General features: G+C 35.9%; 1 protein-coding gene across 12 annotated transcripts in view; it reads left to right on the forward strand.

The window, feature by feature from the left end:
- Nucleotides 1-17,062, forward strand: part of LOC140478888 (eukaryotic translation initiation factor 4 gamma 1-like) — a 143,234-nt gene that overhangs the window by 41,351 nt on the left and 84,821 nt on the right. For 10 of the 12 annotated variants that reach the window (XM_072572470.1, XM_072572474.1, XM_072572472.1 and 7 more), the window contains 3 exons: nucleotides 1,346-1,375; nucleotides 6,556-6,735; nucleotides 8,592-8,685. In XM_072572470.1, coding sequence (XP_072428571.1) covers nucleotides 1,346-1,375; nucleotides 6,556-6,735; nucleotides 8,592-8,685 — 304 coding nt within the window. Of the gene's footprint in view, nucleotides 1-1,345; nucleotides 1,376-1,627; nucleotides 1,742-6,555; nucleotides 6,736-8,591; nucleotides 8,686-17,062 lie in introns of all 12 variants that reach the window. The other 2 variants (XM_072572480.1, XM_072572477.1) reach the window with 2 other exon arrangements.

Raw genomic sequence — 17,062 nt, forward strand, 5'->3', positions numbered from 1 at the left:
TAATCAAGAGGCATATCTCAATATAACAATCAAGAAAGAATCCACTATACTTACAACTGCAGACTTTCTGTAAGGCCATGCTTAATGTATTCACTTATCTGTTTCTGTGCTGTGACCTATGAAACCAGTTCCTCCAAGATTAGTTGTGAATTTCACAGTTTGTTAATTTTCCCAGACTCTCAGATATCCAGCCATACATGAATTCAGACAGCAAAGGTACTAACTGTGCAGATTCACGACTGTGTCAGTTAGCAGTGTGGTTTTGACCCCCCACCGGCTCCTTGCACTGACCTCATCATGCGCTTCCTTTTATCTGTGCCTCTCCCTTTTAAACGTACTACTGTTTTGACTGTTTTGACTGTTTTGACTGTTTTGACTGTTTTGACTGTTTTGACTGTTTTGACTGTTTTGACTGTTTTGACTGTTTTGACTGTTTTGACTGTTTTGACTGTTTTGACTGTTTTGACTGTTTTGACTGTTTTGACTGTTTTGACTGTTTTGACTGTTTTGACTGTTTTGACTGTTTTGGAACTTTTGGGAAGAAAAAATGCAACAGCATTATAAAACGGTAATTGCTGCTTCTGGAATTCAAGGAACTCTCCTCCAACACTTAAAATACCTCAAAGTAGCAGCCTGTTACAGCCAGAAAATTTTCCTGTCCTCCCTCGTGGCTTACCAAGAATCCCGTCTACAGAAAATCGAAAACCGATCTAATGTACGTAGTGATATGGGGTTAGCAATGAAATACTCTTAGTTTCCTATTTAAAATTGAAGTTGATAATAGTTACTTTGTTACAGCTATCTAAATGAATATTAAATTCCTCAGGAAAACTACCCTTTATCACAATACAGGTAAGGATAGCTGATGTTGCAAATAGGGCATTATTTGTTCGTTGACTGAGAGGGAAGATAGCATACAATAAAAATCTTATTCTTTCTGAATATGGTAAAGTCGTGAGCAGTGGGAATATTTTGGCTTAGATAATTAATTGTAAGCTTCATAAAGTTCATGACTTTGTTTTCTGTTGATCCTTGTGGTTAGATTGTTTGGTTTCGAAGAGTCATAATTCTACCCAGATAACTAAATAAACTCATTCTTAAAATGATTAATAGAAGCATTTACAAAGATGTTGGCATTTCTGTGTGAGCATCATCAACTGCAGTTGAGAAAGCTGGAAGTCTGAATTTTGAAATTTATTATTTATAATGGCAGGCAAACCAAAACCGTGATTAGATGTGAAACTTTCAGCATTAGCATGCGACGCGAGAAGCTTGTGAATGTGTTTGTTTACGTTGAACCTACTTGACTAATCTTAAATTTGACTTTTATTTCTTACTTCCCTAGTTTGCTGCAGGTCCTCGAGCTTTACATCAGGTACTAACCAGTTAACAGACACCATGAAATTGCATACTCCATGCAATTCCATGTAAATTTACGTACGCTAAGATTTAAAATGTAGCTTTGGTGCATGTCTGGATTTCAGTTGCCTCTCCTTTGCTGTATATACTTAGACTTAACATGTGACATTTATATTCCGCTAAAAAGTGGAAGGGATGTGGTTGTTGGCAGGGCTTTAGGAATAAGTCTTACTTGGGTGATGCCCTCATTCAGATTTCTTCCTCGCAGAGCATTTCTAGAAAGATGGATCCAGCAGCTGCACCACCATATGAGCGCATTGCTGCCAGCTGTTGTTCAGCCCTCCAGTGAGATGATACTTAAATGGCAACTCACCCTCTCAATGTGAGTCCTGGCTCCTGCTGCTGATTTCTTTTCATTGATCTTGTTGGGCAGTCAGTCTACAAATGTAAAATCAGCAGTTGGTGCTTAGACTGAAGTAGGGAGTCAGGAGGAAAAGTGATTTAAATGTAACAGCACTGGAATAGCTGAGTGTAGAAATACACTCTGATCCTCCAGCAATGTAAAGTGTAGTTGGCACCTCTTCCTCCCAAGTTCTGCTCTGGTTCTTGCTGATTAAAAATCTGCTTTTTCTGAAGCTATCTTTCTGAGCAGTTCAGAATTTGAGTCAACAGAGTCTAGGTTAACATTTGGTGATTTCTTTTTAAAAATGATTAAGTGCAAGAAGACTCAACTGCACTTTTGTTAACTCTCTGGCACTTTGCTAATATGAAATTAGATCATGAAGCTTCTCAGATTCGCATCCTCAGGTGTTTCAGGACAAAAATATTTGACTTCAGTGATTGTTAGGCAAAATGGAGCAGCTACTTTCCATAAAGTGTAAGTCGCTGGCAGCAAGTTGGACAACTAGTTAATCTGCTGCCTGAAGGAGGAAAGTAGGCAAATCTAATCAAAACTATTTTTCAAATAATACTTGAGCCTTTTTTTCTATTACTAGTACTGAAAAGTTACTTGCAAAAGGATAATATCTATTGTGTATCACTAACTTTTCATCTGCTAGTGTACTGATGTAAAGAATATGCTGAAGTTTGAGAGAATCTGCTACCGTAACATTTTGTAGGCAAATATATCACTAAGACAAATGGGCATTTGTAGAATAGAAAGTAAATAACGTGCACATCCCACACCAACAGTTGACATTAGTTACTTGCTTAGTTTTTCAATCTGTTTGCAGGGCCTTGAAGTATTTTTTTTGCTTGTGCAGTTGAAAATATTGTATTCCTATTAGCATGTGTAGGGTATTTCTTTGAAAAAACATTGCCCCATGATGATGACTGAAGCCTAAGAGTTTTAAATTGAAATTTGAGACAATCCAGAATAGTCGAAATAAAATTTTGTATCAGCCTTGGGAGCCAGGGCTTAAATTGGCATAAAGAGATGCTGTATAAATATTGATGTTGGAGAGGCAAGTAACTGTAAATGACCATAGACATTTTGAAGTGAAAATTGTTCACGTAAACATGTTTTTGGATGTCAACTGTCATTGAGATTTTGAGAAACAGTAAACGTGTGGGATTGGAGGAAGGCGCTCAGTTTCAGGTTGGAGTTTGGTGGGGTGAAGAGGTAATCTAAAAGTTGTCTAGTCCATGGCTCACCTTTATACGGTAGTATATTTATTATTAATAATAATAATAAAAATTATTATTATTATTATTCTTCAAAGAACCTGAAAAGATCAACATGCTTTTGAATATTTGTAGTGAGTAAAGTTAAAAGGTTCATCCCAGACTGTACACCTTCATTATGTGCACCTTTTGCATTTTTAGCAAAATGTATTGGTTCTGATGAATGATTGATTATTTCAAGAATATATCTTGGGAATTTTTTAACTTATTGACAAAACTGAAGCCTAGAATTGTACATTGAAACAATTTCTTAACTTTCAATTGATTTTTCTTTTTGAATGTGTCAGTGTGTGCATTGTAAAGCCAGTTTGAAAGAATGATTGATTAAGAAACCACTCGAAAGTATAGTGGGGCAGTATTTTTTAATATAGGATTAATGATTAGTTGCATTTGATCAAAATTGAAAAGGCCAATAAAAAAATAAGTATTTTGCATTTTTTTAAGGATAATATGCACTGGCAATTTAGGTCCCTTTTTTTAAACGAAAGAATGTACTTTCTTAGTGATATTAATGGGATTTCTTATTGATCCTACCTATTTTTGTAAATTGATAAGATCTTTCTGGGATGTGTGCTTCTGTTGGCGCAAACAGCTTGTTTCCTGGTCTCAAACCACAAAGTCACAAATTTTATTTGAAATAAACTAAGGCATACATCTGTTGCCTGAGAATCCTTGCATGTTTCAAGTTCTATTTGTAGCACCACTGTCTTTGGAGTGCAGGTCTCACGGTAGGGAAAGTGTCTTAGGTATATTTTGATACCCAGCAGCTGTGAAAAATTATTAACAAATGCATGCAAACCTTGCATGCAAGTATGGCAACTTGAAGCAAAGTTGTACTGAAAATGTTCTTATAATATTCCATGTTGATTGGACTCTGTTCCAAGATTAATAGAATGCGTCATGCTGATGAATTTAAAAAAAACACAATCGCTTTATGAATGTTTATCGACACACACTGTCAAGTGTGTGGTAGTCCTTCCACATTGTTGAGGTGCTGTTTGGTATCTCTGGAAGCAAAAAGCAGGTTTTCTTTTTGAGTAGTTTTACTTTTTTAAACTTAATCCCTGAATTTTTGGAAGTTACTAATATGTTTATTTTGTGTATTATGAGAAGATAGTTTACCATGATGATAAAAAGTTGAGTGTTGGAATTAAAAAAAACCTTGTTTAAAGCATTGCTTGGAACAATGCAGTACTTTATATTGAACTAAGCTTTTAATACATATCTCATCTTACAGAAACAATAAAATGTTCCTACAAGTATTTCCCCCACCTCATCATTTTTAAAATAAGCCTAGATATTTTTCACTCCTTTCGATGTTCATTCTTTGGGGTTTTGTTAAGCAAACTGTCCTGCTTTGCACACTTGAGAAACGTTGAGGTTCTGTTACACCTGCGATTAATTTGAAGAGTTTTTTGCTGTCTTTTGAAAGACTATCTCTAAGTTGTAGGTGTAGTAGAGCATATGTAAGTGCAGGTATTTGTTCTGCAGTAATAGGTTGCTCAGTATTTTGAGGTAATACATGTGAAAAAAAAAGTCCTGTTACGAATTCAGCCGAGATAACTTAGGGGTGGTGAGTAGAAGGGTGGGAATTCTCTTTTAGACTTCTGTGTTTTAACACATCTTTTAAAAATACTGCTTGGGCTATGATTCTAGGATTCTTGGTCTCATTCCTGGAAGCTTTGATTATATGCAGAGCCTTTTAGGACTGTGGGCTGATTCCAATCTGGACGTGTTGGCTTCCGTGCAGAAAGTGGCATGGCTAGGTATCAACCCTTGTAGATGTTGTGAACTGTAGTGGCAGTGAGGCAGTCTGCAAAGTCGAAGTTCAAAGGTAGATCTGCTCCTTATTAAACTACACGTGCGCCTCCACACACTCTCCACTATATGGAAGCATATAGATTTAAATAAACTTTTACAAAACGTCAAGTTTGTACGATTGTTAATGTAAAAGTTTCCGCTATGTCAAAGCCAGTATATTTTTAAGAAAGTCCATTCATTGCAGCCTAGTATCAGTATCAGTCATCATAATTGTTTAAGTTGCACCTCATTGCTGTGGAACATATTCAGATCTCGGGAGATAAAGGTGCTTGCAAAGAAGTAACAAACAGATTGCAGTTATACCCAGGGTTTGACATTTGGCGTCCAACCTTTTGGAACTGTGCCTCAAGCCATTCAAGGATCGCTTTTGTGCTGAATAAAATACGTGGATAGTTGACAGAAGAAATCTTCAAAATTCGTGAAATGGGAGTGCGAATATTTGATGCTTTGTGTTCTTTTGTAATCAAATGGAGAGATCCAATCACATAGAAACTGTTTTTAGATCATTCAGAAGAAGTGGAACAGCCAGTTTAATAGTTAAACTCAAAAGATTTGGAGTGGGAGCATTATGCTGGTCAGAGCCATAATGATTCCATGAACTCCTGTTCTGCATCTCGTGGCTCTTAAAATTTTTTTTGGTTTTGGTTAAGAACATATTTGTAGAACTAAATCATTTAGTTAATTTTAACTATTGAGTTAATTTTAATTACAAATGATAATTTATTTACATTCCAAAATGGTGACCGCTGACATCAGCACAAGTGGTTCATATTTTAAGTAAACTCAGTTCTTGATAGGGTCTGAGGTTTCTTTTGAAGGTTTGACTTGTACACTGCAATCTACAGTATAGTAGTATCTATGAATGAAGAGGAACACTGCAGTGGTAAATAATTCAAAGGCTTGCTTTTTCTTCTGTGAATTCTGTATTTTGCAGTTCATAATTTCTACTCTAATGGTCTTTTTTAAGTATAATGTCTGTTTCTGTAGTTTCATTTAAATTTATTGAACAGGAACTTTCATTGGATTGCTCTGTATCAGAGCAGCTTAACTACTGTATGTTAAAGTAACTAGTAAATGCTTTTTTTTAAAAGCCGTGCTATAATGTTACTGATGGATTAGAGACAGTGCTTAGTTTTGGGGCTAATCAATGCATTCTAAACTGTATTAAAAATGCATCAGGTTATCACTTGAAAATACTGGAATAGTTTCATCATAAATTTTGAAGTTAATATGCTAAATACCTGATTGTATTGATTTGTGATAAAGTTTACATTTGGTGATTCACTTTCAGCAGAACTTGAGCGAAGAGAGCATTATAAAACTAGTATTCATCCTGATTATCAATTGCAGGCAAAGTGGAAACTCATGAGCCTTAACACTAATTATTTCTCAAAGTGCAGTTGGTCCCACGGAAAACTTGGGCACAAATTATTTTTCCATTTTCGTGTATGGCTTACATTGCTGCTAGAAGGAGTATTCTTTGACATCTTAGTCTTTCCAGAACTCGTTTTAACTTATTCAGACTGTTAAAATTCTTGTAAAATACAGTCAAGCTTTTTGTACAAGTTGTATTCAAATAATTTTTGTCAGATTTGTAGGGGAAAAATGACAAATTTTTGAGTGAATCTAATGTGAATACTCCATAGTATATTTTACCCTGTGATTATATTGTGGTTTTCCTTCTCTTTGTAGCAATACTACCCAAACAGAGCCCAGCAACAGAGTAGTGCTTCCAGGGTTCAGAGTAGCGCAACAACTCGACCTGTGGCCTCTGCTACTCATGTCTACCCACCTGGTTCACAGACCATTATGATGATGGCGCAACAGATACCCACCTATCCATCATCAGGACCTTATTATGTTCCCAATCAGGCAAGAATATTTTATACATAGATGTTGTTAATTTTCTCGTTTGCTTTCAGATGCTGATTTTCCAAAGCCTTTTAAGCTGCTAAGTTTTTAATATAGTATTGGAAATCCATGCTTGCAACAGTGAAGATTTGAATCCATATGCCATTAATTCTACAACCATCCATTTATTGTGTCGGTATTAGAACTGCATTTAATATCTTGGGGAGTCAATTTTTATTGAGAAAATCTATCCACAGTGTGGGTACTATTTTCTGTCAACTGGATCTATCAAAGCCAATCTCACAATAGGTCTATCAAGATCTGCAGATGTAGATTAGACTTTTTTCCTTATCTCCGTATTTTACCTATAGTGTGCATAAAATTTCTAGTTGGTATTCCAGTTATGGCCAAATCAATGTGGTGTTCAAGTACCTTCCTTTTGTATTAAATAGAAGAGTTCTTAATTGTTCTTTTAAAAAAGTAAAACTCATAGCAAATCCAATCTTTCGATAACAAGCCAAAGTAAAAGCTGTAGTTGAGTCCTGTAGTACCTTTATCATCAGGAGAAACATTAACCATTGTGCCTTAGAAGTTGTAATGATTTACATTGTTATATTCCTTTGTTGGTAAATTAAATAGTATATCCAAAAATAGAGAAATGTGCTAACTTTCTCTATAGTCTCCCACTTGCAACCCCTCCTGTATATCATAGGTGACCTTCCCTCTTTCCAGTTTGTGGCTGTTCCGGGAGCTTCCCTCTTTGCTGAACTCTCGGCTGGAGACTCACCTTCTTGCTAGTTGGAGCCTCCTCATGCACTTGATTTTTTTGTTTCCAGAACTGTTGCTCAGCGTGTGGGCTGGAGAGAAGGAATGGATGAGTGGGTGAGATTTGGTGCAAGAAAATCTCTGGTGGGAGAGGGAGGATCAAGAAATTGTAGAAATTGTTAACTGAAGGGTTGGTAGCAAGATGGAGCAGCAGATGCAGCAAGTTCGGAGGTCAGCAGTGAGTCGCAGAGACTTCAAAATGCACTACTTGGATCTCTCAGTCCTGGGTCTCATAGCCCTATATTCCGTCTGGCCCAAAACCGCTTTAAAATGAAACTCCTGATGCAAATATGGATTCCCTTAACTGACTGACAATTTAAACTGAATAAATTAAAATTGGACAATATAAAACAGGTGCTTAACTATCTCCCTTCATACTTAAAATTAACAATAACTTAATCCCTTTCCACCTGCAATCCTTTCAACCTTGTGTAACTAAATCATGAGCTGTGCACTATTTTAAGAATGCTGATGTTTATAATCATTGTTTCTTAACCTTTCTGTAACCTTTTTTTATATATAGTTTGGTTCTGCCTCTTAATTGACAGATAATTTAAGTAAACATAGAATGAGGTCTGAATACTGATCAGAAGTGCCTTTTTTTTAAATGATGTGAAGCAAATATTAGAACATGCTAATGTTACCGCCTAATCGAAGTTGGTTATTTTATTTGAGGCTTATCTTGCTAAAGAGAATCACAAAAATCAATTGCTTCATTTAGCAACATAAATTACTATTTTTCTAAAATCATGAAGCACTCGTATGCTGGCTGGTAAGGTTCTTTATTCACTGACTTTTCAGACTTTTTTTCTAGTTCTCCATCTCTTCATTTTTAGATTTGCTTAGCTTCCTAGTCTACGTGATTCCATGTTGTCAAGCATTCAGTTGCATGGTATAGATTAATAATGATTGACTGTGAATGCAGAACTCTAAATGGAAGTATTTCTGTAGTCATTTGCGTTTGATAAAGAAGCTGATCTTCCACAGTAAACTTGCTTTTATAACTGAAAATTAATGTGAAGGAAATGAAATTTGTTGTTTTTCTTTCACAGTTTCGTTCTTCATTTGTACAACCAGCGCAACAGTATCCTGTTCCACCTGGAACTGGATTTTATTCAAACCCAAATCCTGGGGATTACCCTTTTGGTAAGATTGTGATATTCAATAAGGATTTATAGTAACTATCCAGTCACACAGCTCATTGGCTGTGGTAGCTACTGTACGAATGAGAGAGAGATTGGGACAAAGTATGCTGCCTCCACATAATCATGTATAATTTCACACTAACCTCATTGAAATGTATCAGTTACAAATTGATATTTGGGGACCAGATAATGCAACGTAAATATATGCTGTGCATTCACGGGTTGATTCAAACACATTTACTAAACAGAAAACATTCTGAAATCTATGTTTACCCAGCCAACTCCTAATGGGTTTACATTCGTAGCATAAAACATATCAAATAACACACTATACATTTGTGGTCCCGTGCTAAGAAATTTTGGGTAGAGTCATGTCTTGATGATCATAAAATTGTTTACTTTTTGCAGGACAGCTGGAGATAGTTCAGTCCATTGACTCATTCAAAGAGCAACCAGTTGGTCCTATTGCCCTGTTCTTTTCCATTGCAGCTGCTGTTTTTTCCCCTGAAATGTTTTTCTAATTCCCCTTTCGAGGGCTTACATTGAAGTGGTAACCGCTATCCTATTGTACAGTGCATTGCACATTCTAACTACTTATTGCGTTGTAAAGCGCTCATGATAGTTCTGATACTTTTTGCCAATTAGCATCTCATCATCAACCCTTGAACTATTGGAAAAGTTTTCACTGTTTATCAAAGCCCTTAAACCATCAATCAGTTTCTTCTCTGCCTCAAATTATACCAGTTTATCCAGACGGTCCATGCAATTGTTTTTCTTCTGGAACCATTGTTGTAAATCTGCTTTGTGTTCCAAAGCTAAGAAGTGGTGTAGTTTTCATTTTGTTTCGCTGATAGGTAGCATGAATTCAGTGTCTGTGTTTCATCAGGTTATCACAATTCAACTTATGTAACTATGCACTTAATTATTTTTTCAGTATTTCCAGTTGGGTATTGGTGCTTTTGCACAAGATATCACTATCGCAAAAATGAGGCCATAAATGAGCCAACAAATATTCCTCTATTCTTTGCAATCTACAACATTCTTCTGGACTATTTAACAATTTCGAGTTGAAGTTTGTCTATTCGACTCACTGGGACTCTTCCATTCAAATGTATCACAGTGAGGATACTTTGCTAAAGTCCTTTGTGCCCATCACATGGTTGGAACAATGTATTCTGCTGGAGTTTAGCAACTTGTATTTTTGCAGTAAATACCTCTTGAGGGTTTCTTTGAAAGGTAATCTCAATCCTGATACCTAAAATTTAGGTATTAGATTTTTTTCTTAATTTTTGCCTTTACTAGAAATATTGCCTTCAGATATTGAACCTGGTATGTAGTTCACAGCCAGATAACATTTAGTGTCATGTGGGTTGTCATAATGGTGTAACTGTTTTGCATATGTGAAGGTGTATTAGACAGGGCATGAAAATTAGGATTGCTATTTGGACTTATGCCTTCAATTGTATAAAATAGAAAATTTGTATTTTACAAAAAATCTTTAGGTGGGTTAGAGCAAGGTGGTGTACTGGTGTACCGCGCCATGGAATGTCAGAGCATAGATTTGTGTTCAATATCATAATATGGTGAGTTGTTTCTTGTTGTCAGGATGATATGCTGAACAGCAGTGTTTACTTGTCTTAGTGGATAAAATTAAAATTGCAAGGCTCATGTATCCATTGAACCAGTCTGAATATATTTTTCTTGTCTCCAGTAATACAGGTAGCCCCTTTTTAAGTCTTATGTGCCATTTGAGTGTGAGGGACTACATGTGTCAACAGTGACATTACTCTTTTTTGAATAAAACCGCAGAGCATTTTAATGAAACATTTCCAGCATTGTTGGTATGATCAGCTTTGTGTTCCTCATTTTCTAGATTTAAGATGTGCAAGTTAGGTGGATTGGTCATGCTAAATTACCCGTAATGTCCAAGGATGTGTAGGTTAAGTGTGATGGTCATGGAAAAGGCAGGGTTACAGGGATAGGGTAGGGGGTTGCGTCTGGGTAAAATGCTGTCCGGAGGGTCGATGTGAACTTGTTGGACCGAATTGCCTGTTCCAGATTGTAGGGATTCTGTGGAAGTAAAACTAAGGTGAGAGATGTAATAAGTAGAACGCTAGAAATACTCAACCAATCCGCATCTGTGAAGAGAGGAACAGGTAATATTCCAGGTCTTGAAATGTTAGATCTGTTCCTTTTTGTTTTCAAAACAGATGCTGCTTGACATAATGTATTTCTATATTATTCGCTTTTATATCAGATATCCAGCTACTTTGCTCTTGCACAATTCAAAATTTACTTAAATTACTTGTAAACCAGCTAACAACCTTCTGTTGCTAATATTAAAAGCATCCTCTTATGGACTGTGATGATCTAAATAAACAGTTTTGGAAAGAATCGGCTGTTTAGAGTAAGTTACTTTATTCATGATTTGTTGTGGCCACCAAGGCTGTGTGCCTACTGTGCTCTGGACAACACTCTGTTAGAATGGGTGTTCAAGTTTAAATTGACAAGCAATGGTCATTATCCCTCGTATAGTAATTAATTAGCTATTGTAAACTATGAATTGTTTGAATTTAGTTCATTTTGTAGTTGAAATTGATAATTTCATGTTAATTTTATTGATATTGATTTTCAGTTAATAAGACCCATTGATTAATAAGCAGAATATTTGTTATCAAAGCGGTCAGATTAAAATTTTGCAAAGAATTTTGTATGTCCAAAAGTTTTTTTACAGTTTTTGAAACAGCTAAGAATATCAATGAACGGAAATGTGCAATTGGAAGAAATATCAGGAAAACCTTTAGATGAGGACGTTTAACTTTATACAGGTTTACCTGGCATTGTGGAATTCTTTTTAGATGTGTAAATAATTGTGAGCAATAGAGAAAAAAAATTGGTCGAGAAACTTGTCAATATGTTAAATCCCTTCAGATTGCTGATGTTACTTAATGAGGATATCATATACAATGGAACTCATTATAAAGTAGTTCAGTATAATGCATGTTTACTTTTAAACCATGGTTACAACTACCCACCTATGGCTCACGTTTTTCCTTATTTTGTGTTTCCATCAGATTGTCTATCTGGTCTTGGTCTTACTTTTTTGAACCTTGATCACATTACAACAAACAGCTTATTTTCAAGAACATGCAGACGTTCTGATCCCATGCACCTTAAGCCTGACGTTGTCGCTCATTTCTTTTGTAGTGAACAGTGACCCAGCCATTAAACTTTAAAATCAGCTTGATTTGAGGAATAAACCTTTCATCTGCATTGTCAGCTGTTTTGAAAGGAATGGGACAGAGTGCATGTGCAAAATAGGAAAAATAAGCATTTGTGTTATGCGTTTCAAGAGTAACTCTATTGAATGGGTTGAAGAAGCAAACATGCAAGTTAATTGAAAAATAATTCTAGTGGTAGTAAACTGCAGATGTAGCTACCCAAATTATTGCATATAAAATAAAACATTTATTTTTGTTTGTGGAAGTTCTGAAAATAATTGACCATTGTTCATATGAATTGGAAATAATTGGTTTAAAGATAAAAAATTAGTTTTTGTTGCTTCAGAAGAGCAGTTGGTAGACTGAATATCCGAAGGTTTTAAGCTTTTAATATTCAAAAACTCATGTGTTTTTGCTAGGCACAGTCTAGAATCAGGTGATTCCTAAATGATTTTCTTCATAGACAACAATGAGGGAGGTGGGGAGGGACTACTCATCTGCATCTTGATTTGTATGAAGTATAGTAGTTCAGATTTGCTATCTCATACTTCCTAGTCAAGTAGAAACTTGTCATGATGCATAGGCTGAGGGGAAAAAAGTGTTTTGGATGTTGGTACTTGTAGTTTAATGGAATCTTTGGAAAAAGTGGATCAAATGAGATCCTTGGTTAATGGGCCTGTGTATTCTGAACTTTTTGGACAAAAAAATGAGTCTGGCATTAGTCTTGAGTCTCATGATCATTTGGCACCAGTCCCAGGGTGACGGGAGGGCATGACTCTTGGTTCTGATTTCTATCTAGCAAATGTGGCAGAAAAATTCTTGTGAAATTGGACAAAATCAAGTTGGGGTTGAGCATTAGCAAAATTCAGGGCCCTTGAGAAACCTTTGGTGATTCAAACAGCACAAATATGCACTTGAGTGACCGCCATATAGCTGCCTTTGTATTAGAAAGAAGGGTGAAAAGGCATAATCTGAAATGGTCTTTATGAAGAGCAGAAAGCAATTCATGTTTCGGTTGAGAGTTTTTATTAGAATGGAATAAATAGAAAGTTATGCGTTTTGCACAAGTGAAGTGTGGGCAGACAAAATTGAATGATCAAAGTCTAAAAGATATGCTAATGGGTTAAGCAAAACAAAGATACAGAATATTTAGAGAAGGTCTGAATGGCAGGAGAGCTGCTTTTTGGAGATGAAAGTGCAAACCAAACCAGCAAAGAAACTAAATAAAATGGGTTAAGATTTGAATATTGTGTGTAAAATGAAAAAGGAAAAAAAACTCAAACTAGTACTGAGTTGGAAAACTGTAGTAGATACAAGACTGAGTGGAAGAAAAGTGAAGAAACAATTTAAAGTTAACTGAAAGCTCAGGATCACGTTAGTGGACGTCCTCCAATATAGAGGAGACTATATTGTCAACAGTGATTATAGAATACAGAATTGAAAATACAAAGAAATCTCTTACACGAGGAAGGAGTTTTTAAGCCTTGGTAAGAGATTAAGTCTTGAGTATTGCATTTCCTCTGTTTTCTAGGAAATGTGCCATTGGAAACTAATTGATTGGGATGACTGAGGAATGAGCTGTAGTTTTATGGAGTGAATAGTTCCCTAGGAATGGGATTAGAAGATGTTTTATGGTGGCTTCGACACAAAGTGGCAGAAGGTGACTTGTTGAACATGAATATCAGTAGGGTAGGTGATGTGAAACTTTTATGGTTTTGAGAGAGAAGTGAAAGGATGAAAGAAGTGAATTAAATAGAATATGGTCATGTTTTTGTCAAAACGGAAAGATGTCCAGATCAGTACATTCTAGAACCTACTCTAGATCAGGCTGCTCCAGATCTTGTCGTATTTGCAATGAGACTGGATCAATCAACAGTTTCATGGTAAAGGGCTGTCGTGATCTTATAGTACTTAATTATCAGTTTGAAAATGAGAAGTAGTACAGGTCAGTGATTGTTATTTTACACCTAAATAAAGGTTTCTGGTGAGGTATGAAGATAGCTGGTAAATGTGACCGGTGGAAAGCTGGATTAAGAGGGTGGACAGAAGATTTTGGAATTAATTTTTGCATTACAAGTAAGTGTGGCTTTTCAAAAAGGATGCAGCATCTGTGGCTAAATGACAAAGTTAAGAGTATAACATTGAAAGAAGCTCTATATAAAGTTTTAATGGGAGGTCAGAGGATTCGACAGGTTCAAAGAATGAGTAAAAATTTGAGAGTCAGACCACCATCTGGAAATACAAAAGTACCAAGTGCTTCTGCAGGCTTTTGAATAGGAAAAGAGTAACCTTCTCTTGCCCCCCCCCACACACACACACACACACACACACACACACACACACACACACACTGATTATGTAACCAAAGCATTATGATCAAAAGTGATTGAGTGATGGGAGGAATGAACTTGGAAAAAAATTGGCATCAGCAAGGTAAAGGTGCTTGGAAAACTGGTCAACCTGATAGCTGGCGTCTTAAGGTCTTGAAACTTAGTGCCAACACAGATAATATGTGCATGAGTTGTCGTCCAAAATTCTTCATATTTTGGAAGTGTCCAGCAGACTGAAAACTAGAAAATATAGCATTAAACAAAAAAACTGCATCTGCTGGAAATCAAACCAAAACAGAAGATGCTGGGAAAACTCGGGTCTGGTAGCATCTGTGAACAGAAAGTAGATGTAACGTTTAGAGTCCAGTGTCCTCCTTCAGAACTTGTAGATTAAAAACATTATTAAAGAGATCCGAAGGAGACACCTAGAAGAGTGTAATCAGGCAGCCACCTGCATCTGTGAAAGGAAAGTTGTGTTTAAATCTATTGAAGTTATTTGACATTGATGTGGAAAGATTGAACCTGGTCAAGTGATATACTTTAACCTCCAAAAAGTATTTGATAAGGTACCACATGATGCAGAAGCTAAATATTAGCATTGATAAAGGATTGATTAGCTAAAAGAAAGTGTAGGGTTAAGAGTCTTTTTTTTTTACTTGACAGACTGTAATTGGTGGAATGCCAGATTTCTTCCAAATTGCCTGTTTATATCTTTGATTTGGATGAGGGGGCCCCAAGGTTGGTAGGAAAGTAAGATATCAAGAGGAGGTAGAGGGTCTGCAAAAAAAAACGGGCAGGTAACGTGAATGGGGGAAAAAAATTTGGCAGATGGAGTAGAACGTGGACCGTGTCCATTTTGGCAGGAAATATAGAAAAACTACTTATTATTTAAATGGGGAGAGATTGTAGGATTTGGTAGCAAAGATACATCTACCGAGGAACCTTGATTACCAAATGACATGAGCAGGGAATATTTTGTTTGGTTAATTGAATTCCGGGTAACCAAATGACGGTAACATAGTTTATCCAAGCATCGGGACCTTGTGATCTTGCTAGATAATCCAATATTCGGTTAATTGGATGTCAGATAAGCGAGGTTCTCCTGTACTTGTTCTGGTACATGAAGTCGTGGTTAGCATGTAATGATTAGAAAGTGAACGAAATGTGCCATTTTTGGAAAGGGGAATGGAATGCATGAGTAGTAAAATTTTACTGCACTGTATGGAGTGTTGTTGAGTCCACATCTGGAGTAGTGTTGTCCAGTTTTACATTTCCTTATTTAAGGAAGGATACTGTTCTGAAGCAAATCAGCGACGATTGACTCTCCTGAACCCTAGTATCTCCCCAATTGCAGGCTTTTTGAGAAAAGGTTGGACATACTGGGCCCATATCCATTTATGTTTAAGAATGAGAGGTAATCATATTGAACCATAAAATTCTGGATGCTGAAAGCATGTTTTCCATTCTAGGAGAGACTAGAATTAGAGGGCACAGTTGGAAAAAATGCCTCATTGAAAATTTGAATAAGGAAAATTTCTTTGACTATCATGATTCTCTGGAATTCCCAAAGAGCATTTGAGGCAGAGTCCTTGAATATTTAAAAAAACGGAGATTGATAGACTATTGACTATCAAGGGAACCACGAAGGAAAGTGGAGTTGAAGCAACCATTAGATTAACCATGATCTAATCAAATTTTACCTGTGCTAGATAGAAATAGCTATGCCAGACAAGAATATCTATTAATTGCTGTTGGGCTGTAATCTTTGTGTATGGTGATGCATGCTTTGTTTGGAAGTGTGCAATTTTTTTTTGTTTTGGGGATATATCCCTCTGATGAAGGATGAATTTAGATGTTCTTTCTCCAATTAAGAATGGTAAAAGCAGGGACAGTGCATTTGCACCTACGTTATTGATGGCTTTTTGAATAAAATAAATTCTCACAGCAAATCACTTAAAACATAATTTGGCAATCTCAAAGGGTGTTTCTGATGGCCTCTGCAAGAATTGGTAGTAAAAATTCTTGAAATATGTTTTGTAAATGTAAATTATACATACTTGTGAAGATAAATTTATTTTCAAACACTTCTAAAATTTCAACAGTTATCCTCTGAATTTAAAAAAAAGTTACCCATATTCTGTTAGTGTAAAATTGACTAAAATTTGAGGCCTTGCGGATGAAGGTTATAAAGTTAATTTTTACCAAAATCCTTTTTCTGAATTGCCTTAAACTTGGAAACACTTCCTTGAGCATTTTATGAATTCTTGAAATTTCATCCCTTGTTTATAATGTGAAGAAAACAGAAGAAAACTGTTAGTTTGGAGTGTGTTTGTCAGTGTATTGGATCTGTGAGCAATGACTTTTGGTAAAATTCTGTTGAACAGGAGTGCTTTGAGTTTTATTGTGTACATGTTGACTGTTTACTTATTTTATATTATTTCTTTGCTTGATTAGTGCACTGCTGGTGATTGTAGTTAAATTTTAATGGAACCTTTTTGAGGTGATTTTAAACTTTATACGCATATCTTCTACATTAATTTGAAGAAAATTACTGAATTGGGTTGCACCTGCTTGACTTAATTTGAAGGATGAGTACTTCTCTCAGTAAATATTAATGTCAAATTAATTGATCTGAAATGGGTATTCTGTTGAACTACTTGACTGTTCATGCTGTTGATGTGTCTATATATAGTCTGTGCTCTTTGGAGTCAACATTGCAGTCATCTGAGTACAAGGTCTCAATGTTTCCACAGCTGCTAGACAGTTTTAAAAACAAAAGTTAAGTGGAAGGGAAAGTAATTGAACTGTACATTTTATGCAAGGTAGG

Source organism: Chiloscyllium punctatum, chromosome 6 (genome assembly GCF_047496795.1).
Source record: "Chiloscyllium punctatum isolate Juve2018m chromosome 6, sChiPun1.3, whole genome shotgun sequence".
NCBI classification, from domain to species: Eukaryota; Metazoa; Chordata; class Chondrichthyes; order Orectolobiformes; family Hemiscylliidae; genus Chiloscyllium; species Chiloscyllium punctatum.